At 43.1% G+C, this 19,529-nt stretch overlaps 2 protein-coding genes across 2 annotated transcripts in view; one reads left to right on the top strand and one right to left on the bottom strand.

The window, feature by feature from the left end:
- The window catches only part of LOC121554662 (DENN domain-containing protein 4C), an 86,769-nt gene extending 75,109 nt beyond the window's left edge, over positions 1–11,660 (top strand). The window contains exons 24-34 of the mRNA XM_041868330.2: positions 2,375–2,579; positions 2,763–2,866; positions 4,745–4,920; positions 5,285–5,470; positions 5,748–5,928; positions 6,351–6,461; positions 6,756–6,893; positions 8,372–8,489; positions 8,753–8,906; positions 9,007–9,071; positions 9,262–11,660. Coding sequence (XP_041724264.1) covers positions 2,375–2,579; positions 2,763–2,866; positions 4,745–4,920; positions 5,285–5,470; positions 5,748–5,928; positions 6,351–6,461; positions 6,756–6,893; positions 8,372–8,489; positions 8,753–8,906; positions 9,007–9,071; positions 9,262–9,398 — 1,575 coding nt within the window. The 3' untranslated portion in view covers positions 9,399–11,660. The remainder of the gene's footprint in view (positions 1–2,374; positions 2,580–2,762; positions 2,867–4,744; positions 4,921–5,284; positions 5,471–5,747; positions 5,929–6,350; positions 6,462–6,755; positions 6,894–8,371; positions 8,490–8,752; positions 8,907–9,006; positions 9,072–9,261) is intronic.
- Positions 11,661–13,340: 1,680 nt separating this feature from the next.
- Positions 13,341–16,190, bottom strand: LOC121554665 (phospholipase A-2-activating protein-like). The gene is made up of 7 exons (XM_045211973.1): positions 16,002–16,190; positions 15,738–15,884; positions 15,503–15,568; positions 15,368–15,426; positions 15,128–15,180; positions 13,882–13,903; positions 13,341–13,632 (listed from the first exon to the last, which is right to left on the bottom strand). Exons 2-7 carry the CDS (start codon positions 15,829–15,831, stop codon positions 13,624–13,626), a joined length of 303 nt encoding a protein of 100 aa, XP_045067908.1. The 5' UTR covers positions 15,832–15,884; positions 16,002–16,190; the 3' UTR covers positions 13,341–13,623.
- Positions 16,191–19,529: the final 3,339 nt, after the last annotated feature.

The following is a 19,529-nucleotide window of genomic DNA, read 5'->3' as shown; positions in this document are numbered from 1 at the left end:
TGCTTCTAATACACCAGATGCATGTCCTTGAACCAGTCATCCTTCATCTTTCATCCTTCATCCTTCAACTTGAGTTACTCAATGAGAGGGGCTAGCCTGCAACGTCACTTCCTGGAGTAGCTCAAACTGCACGTTATGTCTACATGAGACGCCATCTTAACCGACTTCATTTGGCTTCAATGCGCTGTTGAGTCTTCACATAGGAATTAATAGTGTCACGTGATTGATGGGTTTGTCCATTCATATATACAGGAATTGGTCTGCACTTATAGACTCAAAATAGCCCCATAACCAGTGCTTAATTTGAACTCAGTTTTGGACTGTTTCGTTCCGGAACCCATTTGCCAGGATCCAATACCTCTCTTGGAATGAAAAATAATTTTCACTAATAAACGCAATCAGAGTTAATTCAAGTTGCCTCATCTGTAATTCTCCTGCCCCGTGAAAACGTGCCTGATATTCTAAGAATTGATTCGAGTTGGGCCGGCCCTGGTTTATGGTTTTCGCAACATTGTAGCCTATAGACCAACGTGTGGCCATTGCTGTGGTGAGAGAGAGAGAAGCGCGCCTGTATCTCTCACAGAACTAGAATGAGATTTACTTCCTATGATCTCTCGCCCTCTCTCTGCTCTGCTAGACATGAGCCTGCAACTCTCATCTCTCCAGCGTTGCACTTCATCATTTATTTCCTTATAGAATCATAGCTGCGGGAAGGGTGCTGGCGGTGCCGCTGCACCCCTGATAAATTGAAGTTATAGAAATACTGCTGTCTGTTCAGAAAAATGAAATAATTCAGAAGACTACACCAGGACTAGGTCACAGAGGATCAATAGTTTATTTTTGTATTATTGCCTAGCTGTGGAGTGTAGCCCAATCACAAGGCATGCCTACAGTCGGAAATGCGCTGCAAATTAGTCAGTGAACAGCATGCAGCCAAAACACGCCTTTCGCAAAATGTTCAAATACAATCGTGGGAAAACACAGATTGGAAAGTAAATGGCTCCTGCTGAAAAGAGAAGACTAATCTGCCTGTAGGCTACTAAATATGTTATCAATTTCCAAATAGACCTATTGAGCAAACATTGTTTTACTAAGTAAAACAAGAGAGGCTTTTGACACAGGGGCGCATCAGCCATCACCAGTGAGTGAGCTGTACGTCATTGGGTGAATCAGTGAAACTGGAAAGCTTTTTTAGGACTATAATTTCCTCCTTATGTTGTACAATATGTGTCTCCACAAACTTGGCCTAGGCTATTGATGGATTCAAGACAAGGTTGTTTTTGTTGATCTCAGTTTCAGTGTCAAAGTAGACTGTCATTTCGATCATTTGTGAGGTATAAAAAAAAATTCTGGTAAAGTCTTCAGTCATCTAAAATGATGTAGAATTGCAAGAAATGCGTTTATAAAAGGCAAACATTTTCCCAGACCCTAGGCTACAAAACTTTATACCCATGTGTGTGCAACTTCTTCCATCACCTCTACTCTAATGCTCTATGCCTGTACACAAAAGCAATGATAATGCATGCAATGCTATATTATAAAGGTGATATATTTTTTATTTTTGGGGGGGCGTTCCGGTACCTTCCACTGGTCCTGGGGCCCTTGTTAAGGTCAACGGCATCATGAACTTTACCCAGTACCAGGACATTTTTGCCAAAAACCTGGTTGCCTCTTCCAGGAGGCTGAAACTTGGCTGCAAGTGGATCTTCCAGCAAGACAATAACCACCCACACATCAAAATACACAAAATTGGCCACAAAATCAACATTTTGCATTGGCCATCTGTCTCCAGACTTGAAAGCCATTGAAAACGTGTGGTTTGAATTGAAGAAGGCAGTCCATAAGCGGCGACGAAGGATATAAAGGATCTGGAAGAATTCTGGATGGAGGAATACTCTAAGATCCTTCCCAATGTGTTCTCCAATCTCATAAAACATTTTAGAAAAAGTCTCGGAGCCATTGAAAACAGGGGTGTCAATAATTTTGACCCCTACCTTTTTGAGAAAAAAACATTATTACTTGTCAAACAAAATCTCTCTCTGAGCAATTGTATGAGTATAAAATAATATATTTTCCCCACTTTTTGAAGCATAAAATATAGCTAAGTATTTAAATTATTTATTTTATACAGTTATTTTTGCTCATCTTTATCAAGCGTCTCAATAATTTTGGACCCCACTGTAAATACCACACTGTAAAACACCATTATATACGGACAAATGATGTAAGACTTTGACTATGCAAGCAGAGCATCTTCACAGGTTCATCTTGCAAACCATATTGCAGAATGCATTCAGTGTTGTACAAGTGAATAATATGACGATTCACAATCGTTTAGAAGTTTACATTTGGCCTTATTTCCCCCTCTTCCCAGGATGAGCTGGGCCCGGGCTATAGGGATAGGGACAGTTTCCCTGCTGGGCTGGATGAGTCCATGCTGTTGGGGGGTGGAGGAAGGGACAGTCCCACCCACAGAGGGCCCACCCAAGGCCTGGTGTCCAACGGCCTGACCCAGAGCAGCACCAGCCTGGGCAGCAGCAGTGGGAGCAGCGACACAGGGAGAGGACCCCACTCCACACGTAAGCATACACACACTTGACACACACAGTTTATATAAATACAAAAGTATGCAGGCACACACACACACACTGTTTGTTTATGCATGCACGAGAAGACAAACAACGTTACCCATAAACAAACACACTCACAAGATGTGGAAGGGTGTATGGTTGAAAGTGTGTGATTCCTCCTTGTGTGTGTAGATGTGACTCCAGGAAGGCCAGGCAGAGGTCCAGACTCTGAGAGGTCAGACCAAGGCTCCCACCACGCCAGCTCCTCTAGTATCTACCAGAACTGTGCCCTGGAGGTGAGACTATCATACTTTATATATAAGTGGCTACCATACTCAATATACAGTGGGGAGAACAAATATTTGATACACTGCCAATTTTGCAGGTTTTCCTACTTACAAAGCATGTAGAGGTCTGTAATGTTTTATCATAGGTACACTTCAACTGTGAGAGACGGAATCTAAAACAAAAATCCAGAAAATCACATTGTATAATTTTTAAGTAATTCATTTGCATTTTATTGCATGACATAAGTATTTGATCACCTACCAACCAGTAAGAATACAGGCTCTCACAGACCTGTTCGTTTTTATTTAAGAAGCCCTCCTGTTCTCCACTCATTACCTGTATTAACTGCACCTGTTTGAACTCGTTACCTGTATAAAAGACACCTGTCCACACACTCAATCAAATAGACTCCAACCTCTCCACAATGGCCAAGACCAGAGAGCTGTGTAAGGACATCAGGGATAAAATTGTAGACCTGCACAAGGCTGGGATGGGCTACAGGACAATAGGCAAGCAGCTTGGTGAGAAGGCAACAACTGTTGGCGCAATTATTAGAAAATGGAAGAAGTTCAAGATGACGGTCAAACACCCTCGGTCTGGGGCTCCATGCAAGATCTCACCTCGTGGGGCATCAATGATCATGAGGAAGGTGAGGGATCAGCCCAGAACTACACGGCAGGACCTGGTCAATGACCTGAAGAGAGCTGGGACCACAGTCTCAAAGAAAACCATTAGTAACACACTACGCCGTCATGGATTAAAATCCTGCAGCGCACGCAAGGTCCCCCTGCTCAAGCCAGCGCATGTCCAGGCCCGTCTGAAGTTTGCCAATGACCATCTGGATGATCCAGTGGAGGAATGGGAGAAGGTCATGTGGTCTGATGAGACAAAAATATAGCTTTTTGGTCTAAACTCTACTCGCCGTGTTTGGAGGAAGAAGAAGGATGAGTACAACCCCAAGAACACCATCCCAACCGTGAAGCATGGAGGTGGAAACATCATTCTTTGGGGATGCTTTTCTGCAAAGGGGACAGGACGACTGCACCGTATTGAGGGGAGGATGGATGGGGCCATGTATTGCGAGATCTTGGCCAACAACCTCCTTCCCTCAGTATGAGCATTGAAGATGGGTCGTGGCTGGGTTTTCCAGCATGACAACAACCCGAAACACACAGCCAGGGCAACTAAGGAGTGGCTCCGTAAGAAGCATCTCAAGGTCCTGGAGTGGCCTAGCCAGTCTCCAGACCTGAACCCAATAGAAAATCTTTGGAGGGAGCTGAAAGTCCGTATTGCCCAGCGACAGCCCCGAAACCTGAAGGATCTGGAGAAGGTCTGTATGGAGGAGTGGGCCAAAATCCCTGCTGCAGTGTGTGCAAACCTGGTCAAGACCTACAGGAAACGTATGATCTCCGTAATTGCAAACAAAGGTTTCTGTACCAAATATTAAGTTCTGCTTTTCTGATGTATCAAATACTTATGTCATGCAATAAAATGCAAATTAATTACTTAAAAATCATACAATGTAATTTTCTGGATTTTTGTTTTAGATTCCGTCTCTCACAGTTGAAGTGTACCTATGATAAAAATTACAGCCCTCTACATGCTTTTTTAAGTAGGAAAACCTGCAAAATCGGTAGTGTATCAAATACTTGTTCTCCCCACTGTATGGTCTCACAAAGACAGAGTCAAAAACAGATGACATATGCTGTAGTAATCTGGCAGTTCATACATAGTGCTAGAGGGCGCTATAGGCTCATAATGGACTGTGACCTCTTGCTATCCGTAACCCGATAAGAGTTTGTTACATAGCCAGGTAGCCTATGCCAGGTGCATCTGTAATGTTTCTCTCCGTGTGTGTGTGTGTGTGTTTTTGTGTGTGTGTCTAGGTGCTGATGTCCAGCTGCTCCCAGTGTCGGTCCTGTGAGTGTCTGGTGTACGATGAGGAGATCATGGCAGGCTGGACGGCAGATGATTCCAACCTCAACACCACCTGTCCCTTCTGCCGCACCGCCTTCCTGCCCCTGCTCCACGTTGAGTTTAACGACCTGCGCACCACCACAGGGTGGGTGTCTGTCTGTCTGGCTGTTGAAGTATACACTTGTATAATAGTGTATTCAATAAAACAGGATGAGAGATTTTCCATGCTAATGTTTAAAGTATACTTACTAGTTCATGAATAACTCACTAACTTGAAACAGAATTTGTTGTGAGACACAATACAATGTACAAAAGCAGACAATTAAGCACTCGTACAGAAACGGCTACATAGGAAGATGCGGTGGCAGGCTTTGAAATGGGCATTAAATACATTTTAACCTGATACAATTAGACATCCTTAATTATTTTCATCTAAGTCATTAAAATGTTCTATGTGGCTGGATGTGTATGCTCTTCCCTTGTTTCATTGTGTGTGATCTCCCCTCCAGGTTCTACCTGAATCCCAGTGCATCAGGAGACAGTATCCACAGCACCAGCCACCAGGCCACAGCCACGGACTCCACCGAGAACAAGGTGGGGGGTGCAGTGGACACCCCGCCCCCGGACCTCATCAGCTTCCCAGAATCTGAGGACCCAGGAGAGGCCCCGGCCAGCCAGACTGCCACGCACAAGAGGTCTGTTCACAGATATGCCTGTCTCAAAAATACATTTAATATTCTGTCACCATCATATTACCTTTTATCCTTCATCTGATTTGGTGCCTTCTATTCAGTAAATTAAAGGGTTAACATGTACCCTAATGATGCTAATGTGTAGCTAAGCTAACTTGTTCCTCTTTCAATTGAACTGTAAGAACTGAAAAATCACAAACTGAAACTTGACTTGGCTCACTCTTGCTTTGCATTTTTCTGTTGTTAAAGATCCTCTGTCTTTGCCCTCTCCGTTTGTCAGTTTGGTACCGGAGCCGGCTCAGTCGGACCCCCTGGGCCTGCTGGAGCACCAGGCAGGGAAGAGGGGGACGTCTCTGACACGCAGCAACAGCGTGGGCGGGCCTCTACAGAGCCTGGTTGACCAGAGACAACCAGAACATAGTGTTTCCACCACCAGCTTGCCCTGCAGCCTGACAGAGATGGTGAGTGTCCTTATAATGTCCTCGCAATCCTTCCCATTCACAGCGCACCAGGGCTTGAGTCAATTCAATTTCAGTTCAGTCAATTCAGGGTACGAATTGAAATTGATTCAAATATTTTCCCTATGTGGACTTTCATTTAAATTGAATTTATTTTAAAACTGCAGCACATGTACAGGCCATGCGTTTCTATGCTATTTAGAAAGCAAAGAGGTTGTTTACACACAGTGCTGTGAAACCACATTTGTCAAAATCCAGAAATAAAATGGATACGTAATCAGTGGTCACTGTCCAGTGGATGTAGTGAATAGGTTTTTCACTGTGGATGTGAGTGGGAGGCAACAAAAGGTTCTATTGTGTAGATGGTCAGAAGTAGTTATGCAACTGACTAAAGAGCTGTGTGTGTGTGTGTGTGTGGTTCTCAGGATGGCCTGGGACAGAAGCGGTCCAACCCAATGCCAGTGTCTGTGCCCTACCTCAGCCCCCTGGTCCTCCGCAAAGAACTAGAGACCCTACTGGAGAACGAGGGAGACCAAGTAACACACATTTAACAGATATAAGAATATGTTCAGAAAGAAGCAATATTTCAAATAGACAGGGCAGCAAAATGGGGCCCATAGATTCTCACATGTAGTGTGACTTACAGTATGTTGAAGGGCCCCTGTGTTTACAAATGTCATAAATGTAGCTATTGTATGTGTGTCCCTTGACATGCTGGTCATTTGTCAACCTCGCTGTTGCTGTTTCCATCGTCCCAGTGTCTTTACAGATTTGAGTAATAAACTGTAGTATCGCTTATTGAGCACTGTTTAATTGGTTTTCTCCATCAGGTCATCTACACCAACAAGTTCCTGAGCCAGCACCCCATCATATTCTGGAACCTGGTGTTTTATTTCCAACGCCTGGACCTGCCCAGCTACCTGCCTGGCCTCATCCTCACCTCAGAACATTGCAACAATGGAGTACAGGTACATAACCATGCAAAGCTCACACACACTACTCATCTACACAAATATACACCTACAGCTTACAAACAGTGCTCTCTACAGTGGCTGATAGCTCTGATCACCTCAGAGCTATCAGCCACTGTGAACCCGACCAGCCACTGTGAACCCGATCAGCCACTGTTAAAGGTCATGAACTATCAAAATCATGTTTTTCATTTAATTTGATGATATTTGAAGGAAACCAGATCAAAGTATGATGACCAAAGTATGAAAAATGACTGTTGCTTCTACATTGATAAAGTTGTATCATAAAGTTACTGGTTCCCTCCCCCATGTCAAACACTTGGATTCATTATTAAGGGGACAAGGTGACATCACCTTAACTCTCTTTTTAATACACCAATGGTAACATGATATTCTCTTACCTAATTTAAATCAGTACCGCCCATGTAACCAACATTTGAGAAGGCATGGTGGTTTATAGCTAGATAGATACTCTACTGGTGCCTACCTTTGACTGTAGGGTGTCAGCAAAAATAATGAAAGATTTACCCTATATGACAAAGATACTTATATATTTCCCCTTTCATCTGTGTCTGGTGTTAGCTAGTTACTGGCTAGCTAGGTCTTCATCTGTGTCTGGAGTTAGCTAGTTACTGGCTAGCTAGGTCTTCATCTGTGTCTGGTGTTAGCTAGTTACTGGCTAGCTAGGTCTTCATCTGTGTCTGGTGTTAGCTAGTTACTGGCTAGCTAGGTCTTCATCTGTGTCTGGTGTTAGCTAGTTACTGGCTAGCTAGGTCTTCATCTGTGTCTGGTGTTAGCTAGTTACTGGCTAGCTAGGTCTTCATCTGTGTCTGGTGTTAGCTAGTTACTGGCTAGCTAGGTCTTCATCTGTGTCTGGTATTAGCTAGTTACTAGCTAGCTAGGTCTTCATCTGTGTCTGGTGTTAGCTAGTTACTGGCTAGCTAGGTCTTCATCTGTGTCTGGTGTTAGCTAGTTACTGGCTAGCTAGGTCTTCATCTGTGTCTGGTATTAGCTAGTTCTAGCTAGCTAGATCTTCATCTGTGTCTGATGTTAGCTAGTTACTGGCTAGCTAGGTCTTCAGCCAGCATGGAACAAAAGGGGAGGAAGGGTCATTCAAACCGCCGACGCAGTTGTCAACACACCCGTCAGTGCTGCTGTGAACCGCATCACGAGACATGCCAATAATATATATTATTGGTGCAGTTTCAATGTTTGAGTTGCTTTGTATATCACCAAATTTGCTTGAGATGATTTGACTGCCATACTGCTCACTGCATTCAAGTTGCTTGACATAGGATTTTCAAAGAGCTGTCAGTCAAGGCGAGCTCATGAATATAAGCGCACTCAGCCTGTCTTTTCAAATTTCCTGGTAGTTAGCATGAGAGAAAAAGTACTTTTCAGAATGACTGTTCAGGACCTTTAAAGTAGTACAACAGTAGATAACTGTGTCTGTATTTTCCATTTTATGTCCACAGCTCCCCCAGACATCCCTGTCTCAGGACAGTAAACAGGTGTATGTTCAGCTGCTGTGGGACAACATCAACCTGCACCAGGAACCTGGGGATCCCCTCTACCAGAGCTGGAGGACCCTGAGTGAGTACGCGCACGCACGCACTCACTCACTCACTCACTCAGACACACACATAGCTCTCATACATCTAATCAAGCAATCATCCTCAGAGCACTGAGAAACTCTCTCTCTCTCTCTGTATTGCCTTTTAACATGCATGTCCTGCTCATATTCGTTAATGGAACACAGTTTGAGATGTCAGCTCATGAAAAGAGCCATATACGTAAAACCCATTATTCTAATGTATTGAATAGTGAATGAGTACTGAACCATCTCTGTTTCCCAGTGGAGAAGAAGGGCACCCTGGCCCCCACGGACTACCAGGAGACACGGACCCTCCTGAACAGCATCGTCCGCAGCATCCAGACCAACGACGTCTACGGCCCAATCAACCTGCTCCTCCGGGAGGTCAAGAGGAACCCAGAGGTCAAACGCCAAAGGTCAGTCCTCCGACACTTATTTGGAGGGTGATATATTTTGTGATCCATTTTACTCATTTGATCTATTTATTAATCAATGGATCGATTTGTCTCTTATCAGGGGTATCTATAGGGAGATCCTCTTCCTGGCGCTGGTGGCATTGGGACGGGAGAACATTGACGTCGGTGAGTGAACTGCATGACACAACCAGTCTTTTTAAACCAAGACTTGGGTAATTCCAATCATCCAGTGTCTTGTTCTGATGGCTATAGTTACCATAACTACTATGTGCTTTTCTATTCTGAGTTTGATGAGCTAAATATAGATGAAAAAAGTGTAATTCTATTTCTATGTTTTTCACCGTGTCTCCAACAGAGGCCTTTGACCGTGAATACCGCCTGGCCTTTGATGAGCTGAGCCCAGAGCAGCTCAAGGCCCTGCACAAGATTGACCGGCCACCCAACAGCAACGTCCAGTGGTGCCTCAAGTGCTTCGGTGCGCCAGTCATCTGATTTGGCCACTGCTGCCATCTGCTGGACGGTCTGATGACCTCACTCACTCACACTGTGGAGAAAAGCAGAGAGAGGAGGCCGAGAGAAAGAAACTTGATGGGTGGTGAGGGTGTAAGGGAGAATTTTGTACAGATAATTTTTGCACCTTCATATCACCCAAAGATGGTACTTTTTAACCCTCTCCCGAAAGGCTCTTTTGTTGTTCTTTCTGCTTCTTGCAGCTTTTCCCGCGGGTCGCTTGTAACTCAAATACTTATTTATGTAAATACTCTGGAAGGTCAGGAAAAGAGCCTTGTTCTTTATAAAATGGTGTGTTTCTTTACCGATGGTGTAGAGAGAATGAATGTTGCTTGTACAGAGTGTTAATTAGTCCCTTTTACGATTGAGTATGCGTGTATGTCTCACTGCCCTGTCCTGAGTGGCCTTGCTCCAGCTCTGTCTTACTGTCCTATAGCCCCAGGGTCTGACCCCTACACCCCTGGCCCTAGAACCACCTTGTAGTATCCTAGTAGACAATTCACCCATGGACAGAAATCTGATCATCACTGTCATTGAAATGGTAGCTTTACCAGTCTGATGGTTGTCTTTTTTTGTACATATTTTTCTACATGGGGGGTGCCTTGATGATGATGATTTCTACAGATTCAGTCTTAACTAATGTTATTGTGTCATTGTGGATGTTTGTCTCTCAATGCAATTCATTTTTGAGAAGTAGATTTCTCTCGTTTTGTGTAAATAAGTGTTGGCGATCAGTTCGAGAACATTCCAGAACCCTGCACACGTGTCTTAAAAGAAAAGCCAGAACTAAATTAGGTTTTATTCTTACAACATAGACATCCCAATGGGAGAGAAAAGGAATCCGTCGCAGAATACTCAAAACCTAGAATGTTCCAGGTTTAGCCACCAGCCATTTTGGGGCTAAAAATCTAATGTAACCATGAATAGGAAGGGAACTGAGATGCCAAACTACTGAAGTGCAGCTCTTTCCTTCTCCTTCCATCGCTCCATCCCCATGCCTTAAGCAAAAGACGAGAGCCGTTCTCTCACAGGGAAAGAAACCATGGTAAGTTACTGTGGTGCCTCAGTAGTAGTGACAAGACAGTCAGTCCGTGTAATGTTTTTAACAATTTTATTTTTAACTGCAACGTACAGTTCAACTATTATGGTAATATATGCTTTCATGTGATTAAATATCTGCTTGTGTACATGCTTGGGTTACTCCATAATCATAGACCATAATATATAGACACGATATCTGACTGGCATAGAAATATGCCTCCCTTTTGAAAGCTTAACCATCATGAAGCATTGTAGTTAAGGCAAATACTGTTCGCTTAGGATAAGCTAGCTTTTAAGGTTTACATATTAGTGTGGTCTGCTTTAATTAATTTTGTCACGTCTCTTGTTTTTCATTTATTGTGAATGGAATATCAACTTTGACATTGAACAGCGGAAGAGACTTTACACAGCACATAAAAGGGCTCATTCAAACAGGAGAAATATGCCCAGGGCCTGTAGGAGTGAGTGTTGATCTAGGATCAGGTCTACACCTGTCCATAATCTTCATTATTATTATCTAAAAGGCTACATTTATCCTAGATCAGCACTCCTACTCTAAGACGCTTTTAGAATACGGACCCAGATGACATTACAGAAAGTATCATAACTCCTACTACAACGGCTCTACCCACCATGTTGTAGGACAATGGTTAGAGGTGGTCCTTTTTAGATATAAATGCGAGAGTCACACACAAGTGTGAATATTCTCTATGTAAAGTTGTCAGATTGCACTGCTTAGATTAGTACATTATTTAACCCCAATAGGGATAATCTGTTCCAACATTTTAGAGGTTAAACGTCAAACTTTACACCACGTAACATTTCATTTACCACCCATTTCTTTCCAAAACAGAAAATGTGATGACAAAATCTAAAACCTCCAGGAAACCTAAACCTAAATCCAACTATTATTATAACATTTGAACATATGGACTACAGAACATGTATCAATCCAATCACAGTGGTGTTATACATTTGATAACTAACTTCTCCTTGTATCTAAACGATTTCACCATATATGACATCGTACATTTGAGCATTTCCCTATTGGCTAAAAGTTTATGATGTGCTTGCCAGAGGATCTATAGAAAATACTGTACTATACAAAATGGTTCAATCAACTCTTCCGTCCTGTGGAATGCTTGTGAATGTCTATACACTATTGTACTGCAATAAATGAGTTGTGACCTGATTCAAAACAAACCCTGCCACTAGTGATGCATTTTTATACGGTAGTCAATGCATAGGTTTGGGGACAATTACTAGCCCTTTCTTCAACATTGCCTTAAGGGAGTACTTTTGCCATCACAACACCAACACAATTCTGGAAAAGTTCTTGAATAATTAATTATTTAAAAAACTGAAATAATTCCTTTTTGGCTTCACACACAAATGGACGCACATTGAGGATTATCATCATAGCCCTTTTACAGCAATAGCTCAATAAAATATAAAATACAAGATCATAAACTGTATCGGAATATTTGTAACATATTACTCAGTTGCCTCTGTGGTCTGCCAATAATAAAGAAACGCATCTTACAAGTTATTCTACCGCGCCAAGATGCTATTCTATTTTGCAAAGGGACACTGATGCGCCATTAGCCCAAACCTTAAAGGTTGGATAGACTGGCTCAGAGAACTTAGTGTGGAATGTGTGAAGATGGGTCAATGTGCTAGAGGAGACACTGTAAAAGTACAGAGTGCCGGCTGAGCCACAGTTTGTTGGAGGGGACAGGAATGACAGTGCTCCTCATATTGTGCCAGGCAATGTATTGGTCATCAGCACAACGCAGGAGGGAGTCATAGTCCCTTCCTCTCCTGCTGATCCCTTTGTATGCTACTCCTATATAAGTCGCATACTTGTTCCCCTTCACCTCCACGTAACAGCGTCCAGTTAGACCCTCTATGCATAACACCTGTGCAGGGCGCTCAAATCTGTCTGGGTGATCAGGATATGGTTGCATTTCTCCTCAGACAGAGAGAGCTCTCTGTGTGCCGTGTTTTCGTCCAGTGTCAGCTCACAGGCATCTAATAGGAGGAAAAACTAAAAAATACAAACAAATATTTATATTCATGTCCATTTAAATGATATATACTGGACAAAAATATAAACGCAACAATTTCAACGATTTTACTGTTACATTTCATATAAGGAAATCAGTCAATTGAAATAAATTCATTAGTCCCTAATCTATGGATTTCACATGAATGGGAAGGGGCACAGCCATGGGTGGACCTGGGAGGGCATAGGCCCACCCACTGGGGAGCCTGGCCCAGCCAATCAGAATGAGTTTTTCCCCCACAAAAGGGCTTTATTACAGACAGAAATACTCCTCAGTTTCATCAGCTGTCCGGGTGGCTGGTCTCAGACGATACCGCAGGTGAAGAAGCCGGATGTGGAAGTCCTGGGCTGGCTTGGTTACACGTGGTCTGCGGTTGTGAGGCCGGTTGGATGTACAGCCAAATTCACTAAAACGACGTTGGAGGTGGCATTAAATTATCTGGCAACAGCTCTGGTGGACATTCCTGCAGTCAGCTTGCCAATTGCACGCTACCTCAAAACTTGAGACGTCTGTGGCATTGTGTTGTGTGACAAAACTGCACATTTTGGAGTGGCCTTTTATTGTCCCCAGCACAAGGTGTACCTGTGTAATAATCATGCGGTTTAATCAGCTTCTTGATATGCCACACCTGTCAGGTGGATGTATTATCTTGGCAAAGGAGAAACTATCAGGGATGTAAACAAATTTGTCCACCAAATTTGAGAGAAATAAGCTTTTTGTGCATATGGAACATTTCTGGGATCTTTTATTTAAGCTCATGAAACATGGGACCAACACTTTACATGTTGCGTTTTATATTTTTGTTCAGTATAAATCACATGTGCTAGTGACTGGAAGCAAAAGCCTGCACACATTGCGGCTCGCCAGGATCAGAATTGCCCACCTCTGCACTAGTCTAGTGGGATAAACCCAAATCCTGTCTAAGATGTGTGGTAGCCTACCTTCTGGCCAGTGGGAGGTCTTCCAGAGCAGACTGATCTGCTCTGTGGTGGGCTGCTCTGAGGCGTGGGGGTCACAGACAGACACCAGCAGCTTCTCCAGGCTCCCCAGCACCTCTTCAGACATCCTGTATTCCCCAGGGGCCCCACCGTTCAGCTCCTTCAGCTTGGCTGGTGGAAGGGCAAAGAGCAACGTTAATATACAGAGAAGCTATTGAGAATGAAACACTTTGTAATACCTGGTATGTATTTACTGTAGTGAGGTTTCCATATAGCTATCCACATTATTTCAGTTCAGCCACAGTGATGGTTGATCAGTTTTGTACACTGAATAAATAGACATTGATTATTTCTGCTAGTATGAAAAATATATAATAAAATATCAAGGGATCATGTTTTGTTCAGTGCTTACTTACTTACCCATTTTCTGTGTGGCATTAGCCTGCTCAAAGGTCACCCCATCCGTTTTTGGGAAGTAGATCAAATCAAATCAAATGTTATTGGTCACATGCGCCGAATACAACAGGTGCAGACATTACAGTGAAATGCTTACTTACAGCCCTTAACCAACAGTGCATTTATTTTTAACAAAAAAAGTAAAAATAAAACAACAACAAAAAAAGTGTTGAGAAAAAAAAGAGCAGAAGTAAAATAAAGTAACAGTAGGGAGGCTATATATACAGGGGGGTCAATGCAGAGTCAATGTGCGGGGGCACCGGCTAGTTGAGGTAGTTGAGGTAATATGTACATGTGGGTAGAGTTAAAGTGACTATGCATAAATAATTAACAGAGTAGCAGCAGCGTAAAAAGGATGGGGTGGGGGGGCAGTGCAAATAGTCCGGGTAGCCATGATTAGCTGTTCAGGAGTCTTATGGCTTGGGGGTAGAAGCTGTTGAGAAGTCTTTTGGACCTAGACTTGGCACTCCGGTACCGCTTGCCGTCGCGGTAGCAGAGAGAACAGTCTATGACTAGGGTGGCTGGAGTCTTTGACAATTTTGAGGGCCTTCCTCTGACACCGCCTGGTATAGAGGTCCTGGATGGCAGGAAGCTTGGCCCCAGTGATGTACTGGGCCGTACGCACTACCCTCTGTAGTGCCTTGCGGTCGGAGGCCAAGCAGTTGCCATACCAGGCGGTGATGCAACCAGTCAGGATGCTCTCGATGGTGCAGCTGTAGAATATTTTGAGGATCTGAGGACCCATGCCAAATCTTTTCAGTCTCCTGAGGGGGAATAGGCTTTGTCGTGCCCTCTTCACGACTGTCTTGGTGTGTTTGGACCATGATAGTTCGTTGGTGATGTGGACACCAAGGAACTTGAAGCTCTCAACCTGTTCCACTACAGCCCTGGTCGATGAGAATGGGGGCGTGCTCAGTCCTCTTTTTTTCCTGTAGTCCACAATCATCTCCTTTGTCTTGGTCACGTTGAGGGAGAGGTTGTTGTCCTGGTACCACACGGCCAGGTCTCTGACCTCCTCCCTATAGGCTGTCTCATCGTTGTCGGTGATCAGGCCTACCACTGTTGTGTCGTCGGCAAACTTAATGATGGTGTTGGAGTCGTGCCTGGCCATGCAGTCATGGGTGAACAGAGAGTACAGGAGGGGACTGAGCACGCACCCCTGAGGGGCCCCCGTGTTGAGGATAAGTGTGGCAGATGTGTTGTTACCTACCTAGATGTTTGTGGAGGTCTGCCTCGAGGCAGTCGAGGAGTAGGCACCCTCACCTGGCAAGACAAGAAGGGGGTAAAAGTGTTAGCCCTACCCCTCAACCAAACAAAATATGATCTGCTTTAGCAGTGTTATTGGGGTTTTATCTTTTATATGTAATTTGTTGGGGAAAAAACAGGTTTGAATGTTAATGCGACCTCTGATTGAACCCTAGACATTGAAGGAGTTGCTATAGTGACTAACCAGTGACGGGGTCTGCCACGCTGTAGGAGTCCCCGATCCTGGGATGTACCGCCCAGTGCCTGGGGAAAACACCATAATAATGTATTAGAACAGTATGTCCTCATCAAACTGAAAATGATATTTGTGTTTATTTACCTGTGAAGGGGTCAGCCCCAAAGCCTGCTCTGTTGTCAGCAGCTCCAGGAATGTATCGGCCTGAGCCTAATGGTGAACATGATAAAAGGTGGGTGAAAATACAGTTAGTGTGGTATTCCAAACTCAATTTGATTTGCCATAACCTGTCTATTTCAAATGTTACGGTAACTTTGCACACTGTGTGTTAGAAGAGGGAAAGATCGCCTATAGTATGAAGATGGTTCAGTGGCCCTACCAGTGAATGGGTCGGCAGCGCTGGGCGGGGCGGCTCCCAAGGTGTGTCCTTTGGTGTTCTCGATGATGAAGTTGGCCACCTGGTCCAGGAACATGGGGCTGAGCTCGTTCTTCTGCAGGAAGTTGTGAGCCGTCAGCCAGGGGTCATCTTTCATGTTGTAGGGCAGAGTTGTATTGTAGTACAGCGTACAATAATGTTATCTGAGGACAATTAAGATTCTATCTATTGTTATCATCATTCACCCAATGTTGGGGTGCGCCTCACCTTTTCCTCATAGTTGACTTTCTTGGAGGTCTGCTGGTTGGACCCTCCCACCACATCTCCAATCTTCATCCAGCGGCTGTCGGCCACGCTCCACTGGTACGCCTCCACGTTCTGGCCCTCTTTGATAAGCCGTGTCTGGCCGTCCCGATTCCCTGGGAGACAGCCACACAGACATCTTAATGTGTAATCATACTGTATACACTACAATACAACAAGGGGGGTTTCTGGATTACTCCACTTTCATGTGCATCTGTGGTTTTTAGTTGTGCAGGTTTTACTAAAGCTTGATGATTGGTCAAATAAGTTTATCATTCATGTAAGATGTCAGTGACCAGGGACTGTACATTAAAAAAACTATAATAGCCAAACAGTGATGTTGTGCATGTAATGTTTTTATAGTTTCTGTTAATTGAATATATACAGTCAGGTCCAAAGTTATTGGCACTCTGGATAAAGATGAGCAAAAAATACTATAAATTAAATAATACAAATACTGACCTACAGTGCCTTCAGAAAGTATTCACACCCTTTGACTTTTTCCAGATTTTTTGTTGTGTTACAGCCTGAATTTAAAATAGATTAAATTGAGCTTTCTTCCCCCTTCAAAGTATTCAATCCCTTTGTTATGGCAAGCTGAAATAATAAGTTTAGGAGTAAAAATGTGCTTAACAAGTCACATAAGTTGCATGGACTCACTCTGTGTGCAATAATAGTGTTTAACATGATTTTTCAATGACTACCTCATCTCTGTAACCACACATACAATTATCTGTAAGGTCCCTCAATCGAGCAGTGAATTTCAAACACAGATTCACCCACAAAGACCAGGGAGGTTTTCTAATGCCTCGCAAAGAAGGGCATGAATTGGTAGATGGGTATAAATAAAAAAGCAGCTATTGAATATCCCTTTGAGCATGGTGAAGTTATTAATTACACTTTGGATGGTGTATCAATATACCCAGTCACAACAAAGATTCAGGCGTCCTTCCTAACTCAGTTACCGGAGAGGAAGGAAGCCGCTCAGGGATTGCACCATGAGGCCAATGGTGACTTTAAAACAGTTACAAAGTTGAATGACTGTGATAGGAGAAAACTGAGAACAGAACAACAACATTGTAGTTACTCCACAATACTAACCTAATTGACAGTGAAAAGGAACCCTGTACAGAACAAAAAATATTCCAAAACTTGCATCAAGGCACTAAAGTAACAACGCAAAAAATGTGGCAAAGCAATTCACTTTTTGGCCTGAAAACAGAGTGTTCTGTTTGGGGCAAATCAAATACAACACATTACTGAATACCACTCTCCATATTTTCAAGCATAGTGGTGGCTGCATCATGGTATGAGTATGCTTGTAATCGTTAAGGACTGGGGAGTTTTTCAGGATACACAAGGCCAAATCTACACTGGAGTTGCTTACCAAGAAGACAGTGAATGTTCCTGAGTGGCCGAGTTGCAGTCTTGACTGAAATCTACTTGCAAGCTTATGGCAAGACCTAAAAATGGTTGTCTAGCAATGATCAACAACCAATTTGATAGAGCTTGAAGCATTTTAAAAGAATAATGGACAAATGTTGCACAATCCAGGTGTGGAAAGCTCTTAAGAGACTTACCCAGAAAGACTCACAGCTGTAATCGCTGCCAAAGGTGCTTCTACAAAGTATAGACTCAGTGGTGTGAATATTTATGTAAATGAGATATTTATGTATTTAATTTGCAAACATTTCTAAAAACATATTTTCACTTTGTCATTATGGGGTATTATATGTAGATGGGTGAGATTTGTATTTATTTAATCCATTTAGAATTTAGGCTTTAACACAACAAAATGTGGAATAAGTCAAGAGGTATGAATACTTTTTGAAGGCACTGTATGTATTCTGAACAAAAATATAGATGCAACATGCACCAATTTCAAATATATTACTGAGTTACAGTTCATATAAGGAAATCAATCAATTGAAATCAATTCATTAGGCCCTAATCTACGGATATCAAGACTGGGAATGCAGATATGCATCTGTTGGTCACAGACACCTTTAAAAAAAGTAGGGGCGTAGATCAGAAAACCAGTCAGTATCTGGTGTAACCACCATTTGTCTCATGCAGCGCGACACATCTCCTTCACATAGAGTTTATCAGGCAGTTGATTGTGGCCTGTGGAATGTTGTCCCACTTGATATTGGCGGGAACTGGAATATGCTGTCGTACACGTCTATCCAGAGCATCCCAAACATGCTCAATGGGTGACATATCTGGTGAGTATGCAGGCCATGGAAGAACTGGGACATTTTCAGCTCCCAGGAATTGTGTACAGATCCTTGCGACATGGGGACGTGCATTATCATGCTGAAACATGAGGTGATAGCGTCGGATGAATGGCACGACAATGGGCCTCAGGATCTTGTCACGGTATCTCTGTACATTCAAATTGTCATTAATAAAATGCAATTGTGTTCGTTGTCCGTAGCTTATGCCTGCCCATACCATAACCCCACCGCCACCATGGGGCAATCTGTTCACAACGATGACATCAGCAAACCGCCCACACGACGCCATACACGTGGTCTGCGGTTGTGAGGTTGGTTGGATGTCCTGCCAAATTCTCTAAAATGACGTTGGAGGCGGCTTAGGGTAGAGAATTTAACATCCAATTCTCTGGCAAAAGCTCTGGTGGACATTCCTGCAGTCAGCATGCAAATTGCACGCTCCCTCAAAACCTGAGACCGCTGTGGCATTGTGTTGTGTGACAAAACTGCACATTTTAGAGTGCCCTTTTATTGTCCCCAGCACAAGGTGCACCTGTGTAATCATGCTATTTAATCAGGAAGCTGAAACTGGGCCACAAGTGGATCTTCCAGCAAGACAATAACACCAAGCACACATCAAAATCCACAAAGAAATTAATTAATTGACCACAAAATCAAGATTTTCCAATGGCCATCTCAGTCTCTTGACCTAAACCCCATTGGAAACTTTAAATTGAAGAGGGCAGTCCATAAGTGCAGATGAAGGATCTGGAAAGATTCTATACGGAGGAATGGTCTAAGATCCCTGCCAATGTGTTGTCCAATCTCATAAAACATTTTAGAAAAAGGCTCAGCGCCATTATCCTTGCAAGGTGAGGTATTGAAAGGCATTGAAAACAGGGGTGCCAAACATTTAAATGGTTACTTGTTAAACAACATTTCTTTCTCTGAGCAATTGTACGAGTACAAAAAAAATACAGATTTCCCATGTTTTGTTTGCATACAATATACTGTAGCACAGTATTTTTTGTTAATCTTTATCAATGGTGCCAATAATTTTGGACCTGACTGTCGATATCAATACATACAGTGAACTCCAAAAGTATTGGGACAGTGACACATTTCTGGTTGTTTTGGCTGTATACTCCAGCACTTTGGATTTGAAATGATATAATAACTATGAGGTTAAAGTGCAGACTGTCAGCTTTGATTTGAAGGTTTTTTCATCCACATCAGGTGAACAGTTTAGAAATTGCAGCACTTTTTGTACATAGTA

This window comes from Coregonus clupeaformis, chromosome 39 (genome assembly GCF_020615455.1).
Source record: "Coregonus clupeaformis isolate EN_2021a chromosome 39, ASM2061545v1, whole genome shotgun sequence".
NCBI lineage: Eukaryota > Metazoa > Chordata > Actinopteri > Salmoniformes > Salmonidae > Coregonus > Coregonus clupeaformis.
This window is presented reverse-complemented; position numbering and strand designations above follow the sequence as displayed.

Coding starts and splice junctions, on each gene's coding strand:
- LOC121554665 (XM_045211973.1), bottom strand. CDS start 15,831: ATGTTCCTGGACCAGGTGGCCAACTTCATCATCGAGAACACCAAAGGA. Junction 15,569..15,737: donor CGCTGCCGACCCATTCACTG/GTAGGGCCACTG, acceptor GTTCACCATTAG/GCTCAGGCCGATACATTCCT. Junction 13,904..15,127: donor AGACCTCCACAAACATCTAG/GTAGGTAACAAC, acceptor ACCTTTGAGCAG/GCTAATGCCACACAGAAAAT.